The 16475-nt window shown below is 37.0% G+C and overlaps 1 protein-coding gene and 1 long non-coding RNA gene across 3 annotated transcripts in view; one reads left to right on the top strand and one right to left on the bottom strand.

Annotated features, from left to right (window-relative positions):
- LOC124157858 overlaps positions 1 to 16475 on the top strand; it is a 185738-nt gene that overhangs the window by 19474 nt on the left and 149789 nt on the right. The window lies entirely within an intron of this gene.
- LOC124157857 (piggyBac transposable element-derived protein 2-like) lies at positions 8513 to 11189 on the bottom strand. The gene is made up of 2 exons (XM_046532906.1): positions 10544 to 11189; positions 8513 to 10403 (listed from the first exon to the last, which is right to left on the bottom strand). Exons 1-2 carry the CDS (start codon positions 10680 to 10682, stop codon positions 8575 to 8577), a joined length of 1968 nt encoding a protein of 655 aa, XP_046388862.1. The 5' UTR covers positions 10683 to 11189; the 3' UTR covers positions 8513 to 8574.

Here is a 16475-nt window from a genome sequence, read left to right as displayed (position 1 = left end):
AATTAAGAGATGCAATGAATAAATGGGCTAACATAAGAAAGGGAAAAGCAAGGGCAGGTGATTGTAGGAGGATGCCCTTGAATGAAGCTGGGCTCCAAGGCTATCAGAGGACCCGTTACTCTCAGGTTCGAAGACGCATTCGTTATTCATTTGGAAAACAATTCACTTCGAAGTTACGGGAAATGCCGTACATCGGCTCTGTAAATGGCGAAAATGGAAAATTTTCGGACATTGTTCATCAAATAAAACGTGAGTTTCTCGGCCAAAAAATAACGACACTGAAATTAAAAGTTTTTATTCATAATACATAAACGACTTACTAATCATTCAACGCTTAAGTCGAGGAAAACAGCAAATTATACACGCAGCTCAGGCATAAAAAGGTTCGCCTTCCTTGTTTACATTCCCGGTTATTTCTAAATTCTATCGTGCATCTCGGGCACTCACATGGTAATCAGAAAAAAATGAGAAAATGGCCAATAATTGTGATCATTCAAATTGCCATTGAAATTCAATGAATAAAAATCGATCACAGGCAGTAGGTAGCAGGTGAGTAGGTAACTATTTCGCTGAAACAGCCTATTGAGACTCAGAGAGATAATACCATCCGAAGGAATGAAAATGTTCTTAGTCTCAAACAAGACCGTAAACCTAGAATTTATTACTTATCATACGATGACGTCGATGCAAATTAGCCCCGAAAGAAACGGATGCCAATTACGAAATAAGACAAACTCTTGAGCATGTCTCAGACAAACACGCGTATAGAGCAGCAACGATGGTTGAATATTCCCTTTCTCTCAAATTTATTTTCGAATTTTCCAGGCCAAATATTTTAGAATTTTATTTGAATTGGTAAATTTAAACTCCATGGATCTTGCATTTCCCATCTATTTTGATGACACAAATTGGCTCCATTTCCCAAGCTGCGTCATTTGCAAAAAGGGAATTGTCTCCCGGAAAGTTTCAGTCAATACATGGCCATTCTTGGAGAAACAAATTGCGAAATTTGAATGTACAGCAATAGATTTGCATATAATTTTCTACTATACTTTACGTGATGAATGAGCATTTTTCCTTTACAAACGCATTCGAGTACAACAGTTGAATTACTTAATATATACTTGAAATTAATTTGTTTTATTGTACATAGTGAAGCAACGGATTGCTGGTTTTACTTGAAAATTCTATTGATCCGATGGTTGAAAAAGTAATGATTTGGAATTTGCAGCAGTTGACTAACCCAGTAAAATTATTTTCCTTAGCTTATGAAAACACGTCCTTTTACGTACAGACATTTTAAGGTTGTAAGTACTGTAAAAAAAAGTTCTGAACGATAAGGGCACACTACTTGTCGTGCTTAATTCAATTCTCTTATTGAGTACAGATGGCCAAGGAATTTATTCTCGTATAATAACCTGACGAGCATCATTTCACTCATCCATATAATTATATTATGTCTTCCAACCGGGGTAATTCTTACAAGAATTCTTCCATGGTTTTAGGTTGATTATCATCTGTTTACATATTTTATCCCAGGTAAAACTTACCAACTCAATTTAGAATTTATGTTGCCTGACTAGGATGTAATTATCGACTTTTTTACCTAATACAATTTTATTATGACTACAATGCTATACGTTTTTATACAATGATTATTAAAACCTTTCCTTTGGGGGTATTGGCCATTTTAATTGTACCTAAACCCTCGTTTCTTCAATCACAGTTTGGGCTTCGACATAAAGGAATACTAACTAGGATGAACTAAATACTAAATCAATAATTTTCCTTTTCAAAATAACTGAATTAGTGTCATTGATATCACAGAATTGAATTGCTAAAGATTACCTTCGAAATGCTGGCTAAATTAGGAAGTGCATAATGTCAATTAAAATATCAAACTTCTGGCTAAATGAACAAGTGACCCAGAATTAAACAATGTTGCACATGAAAGTTTGATTAAAATGAGGAAAGGAAGGGCCTCTGGTGCCCAAATTTAAAAGTTATGGTTACCATTATAACCCCAACCCTTTATTCGTATAAAAAGCCCAGCCACATGGCGCCACTCAATAATGCACTTCACTCTGGTTTTGATCGCCAGTTCATTCCAAATGCATACTCTGGAGGTCCGACCTCTTTCGATATGCATCTTAGCTCTGGAAGAACCATCACTCATCATATGCATCATAGCCTCTTGTATAATGGAAAATAAATTTTTCAGCATAAGTAGATAAAATATTCTGGGTCTTACTCATCGTGGTTTCCGGCCAGAAATACTCTAGTTATTCTATATATTTACGTTTTCTCATTTTGCTTAACGTACCATAAATCTATCATTAGAATCTCATGAATCTCATAGAAATATTACTTGAATGACGTTCTCCAACTCTTCGTAATGACTATTATTTTATTTTTTAATGCCTTTATTCATTTTTTCACCATAACCTGAGACAGGATCCATCATATCATGTAGCGCCAAAATGTACTGCGATTGAATGTGATCTGTTTTTCAGTTAAATCAATTATAAGAAATATGCAATCTCAAATTTGTGGTTTTATTATTAAAATTCATGATATTTTTAATGTATCCATACATAGTGGTACATCAAAAATGATAAAATTGGCATTAATCGTTGCAGCTTAACATAATACATTAGGTGAGTTTTCTCAACTTAGTTTATGACGTTGTTGAAAATTATTTTTAAAATTCCAATAGTATATGGCATTATATTAGCTGTAAATTCCACGTGTGTTCTTTACTTGAATTTAAATCCCGATAAAAATTTGTAAGAATATAAACAATGCCTGCGGGTACAACTAATACCTTTAAGTTATAAAAGGAAATAGTATCGGAAATGTGAATTCCCTAGATTTTCCTGCTTGACGCATTAATTTAAAAATCGAGACTAAGCCAATCGAACTCATTTTCATGCACACAATATATTAAGATACGAATAGGTCAGCCCAGGGTTCAGTTTAGCAGGATGAATATTGTCAAGACTTACATTTTTTATCTTTTGATCGAATTATTCTATTCGAAGTATTCTAGTTGTGTGATAAGGAAGCAAATGTATCTGGTAAGTAAACACTTGTTAATGTTGCATGCAGCATGTTTTTTTCTTCATTTCTTTGGAATTTACTAATTGCGTTCTGTGATATGATGTTACGCATATCATTTCTCGATGGAAGAAAGACGCCGGATATCGACTGAGATATGAATGGAACGACAGATGATAGCGGTGGGTGCCTACAAGTTATCACCTTCATTATTCTTGCCTTGATGATTTCTGATGTTGTTGACATAAACAGGTGTTGTGACACGGGTTCTGTTTTCACGTTGTGTTGGTGTGGGAGTCAGTCATTCGCATTCCACCCACCCACGCTCTCTCTCTCTCTCTCTCTCACACTCTCAAACACTCTTTCATAGCATCTTACCGGCAGAAAAAAAATCCATTGGCTCAAAACTGGACTGCGAAGAAGTAATCCACGGGCCAAACTATAGCAATCCATCCTTCGTGCCACGGAAAAGAATTACGCTTGGCAAAAATCATCAAAACATGTCACTAGCACATTCCGACAACACAAATAAGTGCACAACAAAAGAATTTCCTTTACGAAAAATCTCGACGACAGACGTTTTAACCGTCGAAAACAAGAGAGTAAGGACGCTGCATCCTGTCGGATCCACGAAAACAACCGTTCAACTCGATAAAATGGCACACACAAAGCAGAAGGAACACAGAAACACTACATTTGCAGAACACACACGAAGCTAAGACGTTGGTTTACTTCATAGCGAGGAGGAGAGAACTATGTCACAGAAGGGGTCTTTCTTGGCGCGGAGAAGAATAATAAGACTCGGTGCGACGACACATTTTTTCCACCACCTCTTCCGAGCTGCGAAAAAAAAAAACTTTCGTGGAAAACAAACACATATTTCTTTCCCTCCGTTTTAAAACATCTCGGCCGTCCGTAATTTTTTTCCTACGTCGATCTCAGAACGAGATTATTCCACACTGCACTCATTAATCGGACCTCCCCCCTCCCCTCCCCCTCTTTTAACCCCCTCCACCTCACCCCCACGTCACGCTCCGTCCGCCTCCTCCGCCGTCTTGCTTGCGTCGTCGCTGACTTGAGGCGACCATACGAAAGGTCGCCCGTGGAATATAGGTGGAGGGACGGGCAGCGGGGAGTCTCTCCCGTCGGCGGCCGGGGAGGGAAAGGGGGGATAGCCCACACCCCATCGTCCTCCGCCGACGGGCAGGTTGCTCCAAAGACAAGCGTCGAGGGCCCCAAAGAGTCTGTTTGTGTGTCGGTGGCCATTGCATTCGGTTGCGTGGGCATCGGTGCACTTCCGGTTCACGGGGCCCGGAGAGAGAGAGAGAGGGTCCCTTAAAGGGACGAGGAGGTGGTGGTAACTCCGGTTTCAAGGCGGAGGTGGGTTAGGGTAGAGGGTATGAGTAGGATTCCGTAAGGCTGAGTATGAAGGGATGGGTGGGGAAGAGATAGTAGGGGTGATCGAAGCACAGGGGAGAGAAAGGGGAAAAAAAAGACACATCAGGTGTAACTTGAGAAGGACCACCAATGGAGTCAATCATATATTTATTTCGTCAGCATGTGCTATCTCAAGCAGGCACTGATTTTTTAGTTAAGTTTGGGAAAGATGAGAGTCTGGATATTTGTAAATGAATGTAGGTGAGAATAATTCAGTGGATTTCTCTGGTGTAATGGTTGAGGGCAGATTAGATGAGATGGATCGGAGGAAGAAGCAATGACATAGATGACAAGCTGGGAGAAAAAAATAAAAGACATCAGATGTTATTTGAGAAGGACAGTCTCCGGAGCCATTTGAATAATATATTGTATCAATCATTTTTTATTTCAAGAGTACAATAATTTCGTGATGAAGTTTAGGAAAAATATAGTTAAAACTGAAGAAACTAACTTGGTAGTGCAAGAAATGGAGGACCACAGAATATCATCCTTAAGATTGCGGCGGTTATTATGAATGAATGGAGGTAATAATTTGTGAATGTTGCTAAAGATTGGGCATCATGAGGGTTATTTCTTAGACGTAAGTGCTGAGCACAAACAAAGGATGGAATTTGGGGGAAAATGAATAGAAGGAAGGGTAAATTACCTTTGAAGGGTGTATCAAGACCCAACAAAAGTAACTAGGGGTATTTTGAAACTAAAACTATATAATTGCAACCTATATCTGGCTAGTTCAGCTGATTTCTTTGTAACTCTCGGGAAAATATCTATATTTTTTTAATCAAGGTGGAATTACCACCAAAATTAGCAGTAATTCTGTACTCTTATACAATATTTAACGGAATATTATTCGTTGAAGTGGGACGGAGGGTAAGCCAACAGTCATTGAGGCTCAAAGGTGTCCAATCTGGTGTTTTAATTTTAACATCCAATGAAGATGCATTAACATCAACAAACATCAGGGAAAATCCCTGGTGCTGAGAAATTTCTTGGAAGATGTGGTCATAAGTACCAAAATTTCAAAATAATCTTTATTGCTGATAGGAATGACGACAAAATTATAACTGCTTATTTTAGCATTCTTACATATTTCTGTCTTTGGCGTCAACTGCATGTATCTTGGGTGAAGTTTATTCATGGGAATATTGCTAAACCATTTATCGTAAACCGCCAGAACCGTATCGAATTCGACCATTTGCCTGTCTTGAAACATTTTTTTTTTTTAATTTGATGCCTTCAAAATTTTTTATGCCTTTACAGGTATTTTCTATAAGCCTTCATAGTAGTTAAACTTACCTAGTTCTCTCTAGAATAAGTTTCAGAAACGTTACAAAAGAAGTTATTAACATCTCAATAAATATCTTCAATGAACTGAAAACATTGCTTTAAATTATGGAAGTTGATGCACGGGGACACGTGCTACCCCCCCAGACGCTTAAAAAAATAGACAAAATTTTTAATACGTTTATCATTCGGTTTGCTTTGTTGTTTACATTACGGAGCCTTAATAATTTAAATTCATGTAAATAATTATCATATCAAAATATAGAGAGCATTTCGCATAGTAACTGTGGTTTTTAATCTCAAAAGTAAGAAGACCGTTTGCCTGTCACCCCATCCCCCCCAGAAAAAATTCCGGATCCGGGCTTGTCTGGAAACATATTTTTTTGATCATCAAAGTACGGTAGTTTTGATAAAGGAACTTACTCTAAAAAAACAATTCATTAAAAGACTAATGATAAATTATCGTAGACCATTTGCAGTAAACGGATGACAATATACCCAAATATATATGTCAGGCTATATATATTTTATGTCAGTGACATATTGGAAGCTTTTTTTTGAACGATTGATCTTATTGGCAGCAGTTAGCGAAAGATTTTATGACGAAAATTGGTGTCTACGCCAAGAACATTCCGCTGAGCTGAAGCGACTTACTCCTCGCAACCCAGCGTCATTTGTTTCTTAGAACACTTAGGCTTCACCATGAATAAGATAAACGTAAATAAAAGTTGACTTGTAAATATCGTGCATGAGTCCAAAGCCGTCTTTTTTGGATGGCACTGATGGCCATTGCCTCATGAAAACCAGTTGGTTGGGAATTTAGTTAAGAAAGCCAGTATAAAGGACGATAATTTGAGAATTCCGAAAGAGTTCCACACTTGCGAACATTTTTGAAATCTAAAAATCACAATTTATGATGAGATTTAAACATGCTACTTGAAATCCCATATCACCAAAATATTTACACTTGCAGCATTGTCGCCGTAGCTGTTTCGCTACCAGTTTTACACCAGCTCTCTACCACAGCTAGAAGCTGCAAACCAATCAAATCACCTTTTGTATTTTTTACGAAACCATCTTCGGTTTTTTTTAACGCTTCTACTTCATTTTTCTGCAGTTAAATTTTCCTATTGTCCGAAAAGAAACATTTCTCACGGAAAAGGTGATAGTAATAATAACTTATTATACATCTCAGTTTATGAGTGAGAGGTGATTGGGTATTAATGATTCAATATGTATTCTACGATTTCCAAAGTCTCAAAATAATATAAATTTATCAATCCATATTAGCAATCGGCTAATTGAGTTCAAAGCCTCACTTATATAAGTTCAAATGGCTTTTGACAGTGATCTGACGCGGTTTCGTCCACCTAGGTTTGATCCTGGAAATTCTGTACTCTCTAGAATCATAGATCTTGTGAAAGGTTATGTGTCTTGCGATTGAGGCTTCAAATTCGGCTGTATTATACCTGGAAGCAGATTCAGCCGTCTACCTGTTTGTCATATGCTTCGCCCGGAATTCCCGCTCATGACCTGACCCTTCACGCTACTCGGGATTCTTCCTCTACTGAACACCTGATCTGTTGAATTATTTGAATAGTTGGAACGCAATGAAATGCAAGACGGATATAAATGTTAAATTCCTAGGAGACTCACACATTGGTCTGGATTGTATGTGAGTTTTCCAGGTCAAGCTTTTCACAGATGTGATTTGTGTATACGATTTTACACAATGCTCATTGCGACATTCTCTGACAATATCTTGGTCGTATAAACCCACAAAATGTAAGATCGTAGCAACTCAATTATCATATTAGGATACCCATAATTTTTTTACTATGAGCCGGAAATGATATCCCTGATGCCTGTCTATTCTCGTCCAGTAATTTGCATTAAGTATAAAGTAACGAAATGCTCGGTTTTTCCCTGTAGAATGAAAGACTCTTCACCACATATTAGTTATTTTTCAGCAATATTTACCGTACATGTACTATAAATACCCTACAACTAATAATGATTAAACGGAATGGATTCAGGCGTTACTCAGAGGATCTATTTTCTTGGTTAACCCTTTCGCTACCGCATTTTGGATTTTGATCCTAAAATTTTGAAACTTATATTTTTAGAATCAGCTATTTTTTTTCAATTTTTTGAGTTGTGTCTGACCTCTGTAGCACTAATGGTTTTAAAAATACAGATCGTCCTCTAAATGGGACATTGGGAACAACAGCGCCAGTTCCGTGGTGTAATGATTTCCAAAGTCTTAAAGTATTTAATACTGTAGAGCAGCCCTGACAGTTAGAAGTAAATTTTAACCCTTCCTTTTTTTCAGTGAAGAATGTGATGTTACTGTAAAGAAATAGAGATAAATTTTTTCACTAATTTATATAGTAATAAAACCAAACTTCAATGTGGGGTGAGTAAGATAATGCTGCCTTTTTTATTATTTTCTTTCACCCTGTATTAAAACTTTTTCTTAAATTTCAATTTTTTCTGCAAACATAAGAATAGGAAAATAGGGGACGACGAAGAAGTTTTGTTTACTTGATGAGTAATTGTCACCACCTTTATAACTTTTGTTATGTGCTCTATTTCTTCTTTCATTTGTTTGCTTGTCAGCTCAAACTTTTCCAATATCATGCAAATGTTAGACCAATAAAATACCAATAAATAAAAATAATCATCCATTTATATGATGAAAACAAGTAACAACAAATTGATTAGAAATAAAAATTTAGTGCTGGTTTTATTTTTTAAACATATTTTCTCTTTTCTTACAACGGCGTGACACAATTTTTACTTTTTCACGTGATACTCATGGAAACAATTTTTCTCACGTGCACAACATAAATTAATGTTACATTTTGTGCATATTATATATGTTTTACTTTTGCATCCGGGATTTTTGCATCTGCCAGTGCTTGCGACATTCTTAAATTCAGGAAAATGTCCCACATTATCAAATCTGATGTCATCTATCGGTTTTAAAATTTGCTTCCTTCTTTTTGGAACTGTTGGTGAAATGACAGGGCAGTTGGATGGTCGACCGCGTTTCTTCTCTGCAGTCGATCCACAAAGAACAAGACTTTCCGCAACATAAAGTCGAAAAGCCAGCAAGTCTAAAATTTTATTCTTTGGCAAACCAATTGCTTCTGCATCTGATCTATAATTCAACCAAGAATTAACCACTGCAAGATCAAATGCATGGTTGGCCATCCGAAGTGTCCACTTCCTGGTTCGGATTTTTGTCTTGTAAATAGCAAGTAAAAAGTCGCATTTATCAACCCCTCCCATGCTTTCATTATAGAGTCTAATGCACTCAGGTCGATCAATTTCAATGAAGGCATTGGTAGCTCGATCCCACCGTTTACATTTGTCCATAGTCCCGATACCTTTATAGTTGGAGCCTACATTTACAGTGTTATTATCTAGCCACTTCGTGATAACCACTGACCCATCATTACTCCTGACCTCTTCGGCGTAGCCTCGTTTTTGGTTCTTCTTCACCTTTGGATCATCTGTGAGAGGAGGGTTTGAAAATCTATTGATTCTTATGGTACCAATGGCGTAGATATCTTTCTTCAGTAAATACTGGAATAAATGATAACTAGAAAAATAATTATCGAAGTAGAGGCGGCAATTCTTTTGGTCAATGCGCTCTGCGAGTTGCATGACTACTGACGGCCCGAGACCAAAATCCTTGTATTTTTCTTGAATTTCTGTACTACTACCTTGGTATAAAATGAAGTCATATACAGTCCCACTTTCCCCGCAAAGTGCGAATACTTTTATACCCCACTTAGTTGGTTTATTCTTGATAAACTGTTTCACGTTAATTTGTCCTTTGAATCCAATCATTTGTTCGTCTACACAAAGGTTTGGCTCGATGTCAAGGTTTTTACATTGAGCTCTGATAGATTCATAAATCGGTCTGATTTTCCAAAACCTGTCATTAGAATTAGCTGGTTTCTCATTCACATCTGTTACATGGAAAGCTTGCCGAATTTTATGGAAGCGATTACGACTTATGTTGTCTAAAATGAGTGGAATACTGAATTTTTGGTTCCAAAATAGATGTATCTGCGGGTAATTGAAAATACCCATAGCCAGGTTTACTCCGATAAAAACTTTCATTTCTCGCTCATTTACCGGTGGGAAATTAGCCACATTTGTTCGAGTCGCATAAAGGTTCGTTTTTTCCACCATGTCTTGCACCAAGTCATCTGTTATATAACGCTGAAAATAATCATAGGGCGATGGGAGACTTGTGACTTCTTTAGGCGGTAACTCATAAAAGTTTATGGCATGGGAGTCAAGAGGACCTTTTGTCCAAGAGATGGATTTTCTGTCAGTTAAATTGAGAGAATTAAAAATTTCCTTGCGAACTGCAGGATCAGGGTTTGGTGGCTGTCTTGGAGCCTGACTGCTCTGATGTGATTCACTGGTACCTTGACTACTTGATGCAGATCTTTCCCTGTTTTGCCGCTGACTTGTTGATCTCTTTTCTCTGGTCGAGGAGCTTGAAGCCTTTGAAGTGGACGGCCCAGGAATGTCCTCCGGTAAATTTATAATTTCGTACACATCAACATCATTATCATCTGATGGATTATCTTCATGGTCTCCACCTGATTCAATCAAAATCATTCATAAAACTCTGAGAGGAAAATAAGGTAGCTGACGTGACGTGAATCTAGGGTCTTAGTTATTGTAAGGTAACTTTATCAATTGAAAGGAACACAGGAAACAGGACGAGATATTTTCTTACCTTCTTGATCAATTACAGCTACTTCATGGACTGCGTCCTCATCATCTGAGAGATTTTCTAAATCGGAAGTATCACCATCACTGATTAAAATGTTAACTATTTGTTCATCCGACAAATAGTCAAAGCTTAAAAATGACATTGTTCTCTAAATTAGAACGTTAAGTTTCATAAAATCTCCGAAAAACAAACACAAGCCGTGAGCACGCACTTCCTTTCACAGTTTGTTTACTTTGATCGCTGACCGGAAACAGGTGGCGTTGAAAATATTGTCCTCTATACGGGACGATGTTTCTATAGAGTATAGAGGCTTCAGAAATCACTTCTGATTGATCTAAAAAATCACATGCACTCTACCAACGTATCTCTATTTAAAAAAAAATAACCGAGACTTTTATCAATGTCTTAAAGGAAATAAAAAAATGCTAAATTTGTTACGTCCGGTCACGTAGTAAAACAGCCCGGATATCCCAATTGCGAGAGTTGTAAGTAGTTCTAGATACGCCGAGTAGGTGGCAGCATGATACAGACCGCATCAATGTAGTGTCCTCTATATGAGACAAAAATATTAACAGGTCCAGAATAGGTCCCTAGTCTATTTATCTCCATTTTAAGCAACGTCCTCTATATGGGACAATAGAGCGAAAGGGTTAAATAAAAAACACAGTACTATTCCACAACCTTATATTTTTGCAGTCTACTAGTTTCAACGTTACAACGTCATTATCAAGACTAACTTTTAGTCTACTCAAGACTAACCAGTTAGTCTTGATAATGACGTTGTAACGTTGAAACTAGTAGACTGCAAAAATATAAGGTTGTGGAATAGTACTGTGTTTTTTATTTAACCATGAATATCTCATCGTTCCACCAAGTAACGCCTAAATCTGTTGATCTATTTTCTTTTGTAAAATTTAAAAAAAAACGCCCTTGCTTTATTCCACACAATGCGTACTAAGGACGTTGATATCTTATTCAAATCTCACATAGAAGTCTATAAACCCTTGCATAATCTCAAACTTGATTACCTACCACCTGGGTAATACACCCGCTTCTTCTAAATAGATTTCTATGAGTATTAAAATTTGATATTTGGAAGAGAAAGCAATTATTCGAAAAGAAACATGTCTCACGGCAAAGATGGTAGTAATAATAGTTTATTGCACACCTAAGTCTCTGAGTGGGAATGTTAATGGGGTGTTTATGCTTCAATATGTATTCTACACTTTCCGAAGTTTCAAAACAATAAAAATTTTTCCACGTATATTAGCCATCGACAAAGTGAGTTCGAAACATCACTCATGCTACTTTCCTGCCTCTGCCGTGAGCACCGTCTTGCGTTGGTGCAGCTTCCCATATCTTCCAATCATCCAATAGCTCCAGTCAAACTTCTCCTTCACAACCTCCTTCCCTCTTCTTTTTCTCATCCCACTTGCAGTACTCACCCTCTCCCATCTTTCACTCCACCGAATATTGCAAGGCTGCCCTCAGCCAGCCAGCCAGGAGATCGGTTCCGAAAAATTCGGGCCACGCAACATGCCAAACTGCTCTTTTCTTTATCTCCTCTGACGGATTCTTACCTTGGATGCAGTGGTGGATATACTTCTGGGTGCTCTTGTTGTCAAATTAGATGACAGATATGCAGTTGAAGAACTTACATTATGCCTGCATTGCCAAAGCTTTCAACACTGTTCAATGAGAACAGGCAGTAGCCAAACACAGTCATCTGCAGCTTAAGTTATACTGAAAACAAACTCATGGTTTCGAGCCTTCAGTTTACTAGGGAATTTTTTTTTCAATTCCTCGGGCAGTGCTGTATTCACTTTTCGCTAAAAAAATTCAAAACGAGAGTGAGCAAACGATAGACTCTACTTGGTGTAAGATAAATTTCATTGGTTAATTCCTAATCCTGTCCGAAAATTGTATCTAGAGCTCCCAAGCAAGGTAGAGTTACGGTATCTTTCCGTTTGAATCGAATCTAATATCCAGCAATAGAAAAAGCACCTGTAGTTTTTATGACAAATTATTTAAAGGTAACGCTTTTTTCGAGCTTTGCAGTTTTTCATTTAATTATTAACTAACTAACTTTTACTTGACAGGCATTATAAAGTACAATATTGCATATATGCAACAGCCACGCGCAAGTGTTCTCTTCGTATAGACTGGATCAGGATAACGGGATCATGCCAAATTATACTAGGAAAAAAGGATATCTTTGATGTGACCAAACTTACTTAGGTTAAATTTTCTTCGCTGGAATTACAAAAAAGCCAGTTTTTATCGATTTATTATTTTCTTAATTTCTCTATGCCGCTTCATTTGAAGGAATATCAAGTTACATATGGATCGATTTAATGCAGTAATGATAAAAGTTACAATTTAGTGGTCTACGCTAATGATTAGGGTTCATACTAGTAATCAAAATGACCTGTAAATTAATATAGCCTTAATTTCATTTCAGAAAATTATATTATATACGTCTATGGCAATTCAACTCTCTTTTTAAGGTTTGTCTTTTCTAGCGCTTATTATAGGTTGCCATTCCCTCTGTACGCACTTACAATTAGTCATTCTTTGTTCCCAAGCAAAAGATTGTTTTGTGAGGTGAAGGCAAAGCTTTTTCAAGCATTCATCAGGCTTTATATATTCATATAGGCTTTATTTTCTTTGTGCAAAAAATCCAGAGAAAAATATTATTCGCCTTGACTGGGATTCGAACCCGGATACCCCGATTTCCGGTGGAGTATTTAAGCCAGTTAAGCTACGGAGGCGTCATTATTGGCTTTCTCAATATCTTATACGCATTTACAAAAATATCTGATTGCAGAGTAAATATTTCGTCCAAAAAGGTAAAACTATCGTAACAATATTTCCCACTGTAAGGCTCATAACTGGCAAACCAATAAAACAAATCAATCCTCGTATCAAAAACTCAGCAGAGCTGGAGATATAATATCACCTAATGCTAATGACGAAGCAGTCAAGGTCTAATGTAGTCCTTTAGGTTATGATATAAATCCGATAGGTTGGCTATATAGGGAAGAAATAATTATAACTATTCTCTTATGCAATCAGAAGCAGCTATGCTAACGTTTTCCGTTTAACGTAACATGGAAGTATGGTGAGTGCAATCATATGCCATTAATGCACTTGCCTTTCGGCCCCGGGGGTAATTAATAGATAGTAGCTCATAGAATTCAAACTCACCACGGCATCTTTGATGGAAATAGAGCCATCGGGATGATCAAAGATGATCTGCTTCCGGGAGTCCTACATATTGGGCGTCGGTCAAGAGCATGAGGTTCGAATGGAGAGAGTTTAATTTGAATGGACAGTTTAATGCCACCAATTTAGTCTACTTCTACGGTTCTCACATCTTGCCGCATTCGTCTATCAGTCTATCTATTCGGTTGCTGGCTGTTGTTGACGACAAGCAATCAAATTATCAAGGCTCATCACGTCCAGGAGATTTTTAAAATTTTATTTATTTATTTCCATATCATCAAAAACAGCACATATTTGCCTTTTACATCAGGGTGTTCAAGTTGTTAGCAATATCTCGTGCACGAGCAACCATGGCCTTGATAGGGGAAATCTACCTTGACTGGACTCAAACCCGTGACCTCTTGCCAGGCGAGGACTTAACCCCGAGGCCGGCAGATGCTACCTGATTCTATCTGTGTTATTGTAAATACCCCAATTATGCATGCTTCACGCGTGCATCGTATGGTCCAAGTTTTTTTTGCATATATTTGGTCATTATCTATGAAATTCTCTCATTAAGTGAGATGAATTTAACTCTTCTCTTTCCTCATTTCTTAACATCGACTCGATGGTTAATTTAAATAAATTAGACAGGATAATTATTTCACATCATTATGATGGGGCTCCAGTTTTTTCCCTAAGCCCTCTTATCTCGAGGAATTTTGCATGAGCATCAAATGATATAAATCATATTCGAACTTGTAATCCTTCCGAGAGAATCTAGGTTCCCTCCGTAATAGCCCACTGTTTCTTTTCAAGTTTCCCCTTCATACATAGCATGTTTACCTTACCTAGATGCTTAATGGTGTGTAGCCAGAACAACGTGTGATCTTTATTATTTGTGTTCGGTAAAGGAAATGAGTTTTTGTTATCTAGTTGAAGCACTACTTACTATTCCAGCTGTATTCATATGCAGTGCCGTTATCTTTGGAATTAACCACAGTTCTTACAGCAAAATTTTTCAGCTGTCTCACCCTAATTTCAAGTACCACAATATCCGTCGGAATAGTGATTACATCTTAAGTTCCACGGCATTACATATAATAACGTGGATAAATTAACATTTGAAATCGTCTACCTTTTTTGCCATGTACCAATATGTTCAAGCATATTATACTTATAACGGCAAAGGAATTCACCTTCTATGTTATTCTATGTAAATAAATTGAATGAAGGGAAAACTTTATGTCCAGGAGAGGCTACCTGGATATTCCTTGATCATTGGTTGTTGAAGGACAAATTCGTAACGGGGTATACAGGAGTGAATTTGTGTAATGGCTATTAGGATTGCGTAATTTAAGGGATTTGAGTAACATATTAGCTATAATAATCATAATATTAGTGAAAAAATACAGTTCAATTTAATTTAAATAGAACATTTTTATATATAACTATAATCGGTATCTTATGCATGCTTACCAGGCAATAAAATCCTATCGTGGTGGAATTTTTTAGGGTCCATGAGAGTGAGATGTTACCTATTGACTTATGAAAACAGTAAATAAGCCGGAATTAGCAGTCCTTATTTTATCGACCGACTTACCTAGCAATAGTTTAATCATTGAACGATTTTAATTTTTCCTGAATACTATTAATGAAATCTTCTGTGGTTCTCAGCCAGGTTAATTCTTCCATATAAGCCGACGTTTCGAGAGACGACTTGTCTCCCATATTCAAGGCCGTGTTACTCTACGGACGTCAAATTTCACACTTTCAATTTTGTAACAGCCTGGCTGAGAACCCAAGAAGAATTCATCAATTATTAAGCATCAATTACGAATGTCTGAAATCGGCGCGGTGGTTTCACACATTTTACCTTTAAAGGTTTGATAATAAGGTCTTAAAACTAAATTTATTTTTGAGATACCAAACTAAATGCAAAAGTATTTTTTTAATTACGACAGTCGAAACTAAGGTTGCCTATTGACTGTTAAAGCACTTCATACCCGTATTTATTTAAATAGTGTCCTTGCGATATACGTAGAAATAAAACGTAAAATAACGCATTTAGTTATTTCTGCACTGTTAAGAAAGCAATTCCTTTATACTTAGTGTATAATTATTTCACTGCCAGAAAAATTAATTATATTTTTTCGTCATCATCAGCTTGAGATGTTGACTTTGGGGACCCTTCAGCTTCATGAAGGAGCAAGCTCCACCCGAACTAAATCCGTTGCTACCCACGGAGGCATACGGATATTTTAAGACTTCAAAACTTACCACTACGCCATAAAAAAGGGCACTCCACGTATCTTTTACTCACAAATTTAACTCTATTTGGAGCAATTACTTCCGCTTGAGGTCGTAAGACCGTCAGCATATGTATTTCTGATCATTGTAAAATCCGTTCGTCTTTTATGGTTTGTTACAATCATGATAACTTTTTCAACTTTTGGGTGCATGCAAACATTTCCTCGTGGAAAAATTGCATAAAGAGCGTACCAGCAATCATAACATCTCCAATGTAGCCTTATAAACAAACCAACATACTTTTCAGGTAGAAATAAAGGTGCTCTCTGGCTGAGCAGCTAGCAACAAGCAAATATTATCCATTTTAAAAGTAAATAGTTTCGTAATAGTCCAAGAGAAATTAAATGTTTTAATTTTATTTCACATCGGAGTTTACTCATAATGTCATATTACCTGCATATTCCCTTATTGTTCACCACGC

Source organism: Ischnura elegans, chromosome 4 (assembly GCF_921293095.1).
Source record: "Ischnura elegans chromosome 4, ioIscEleg1.1, whole genome shotgun sequence".
NCBI lineage: Eukaryota > Metazoa > Arthropoda > Insecta > Odonata > Coenagrionidae > Ischnura > Ischnura elegans.
The sequence above is the reverse complement of the archived record's forward strand: the minus strand, read 5'-3'. Positions and strand labels throughout refer to the sequence as shown.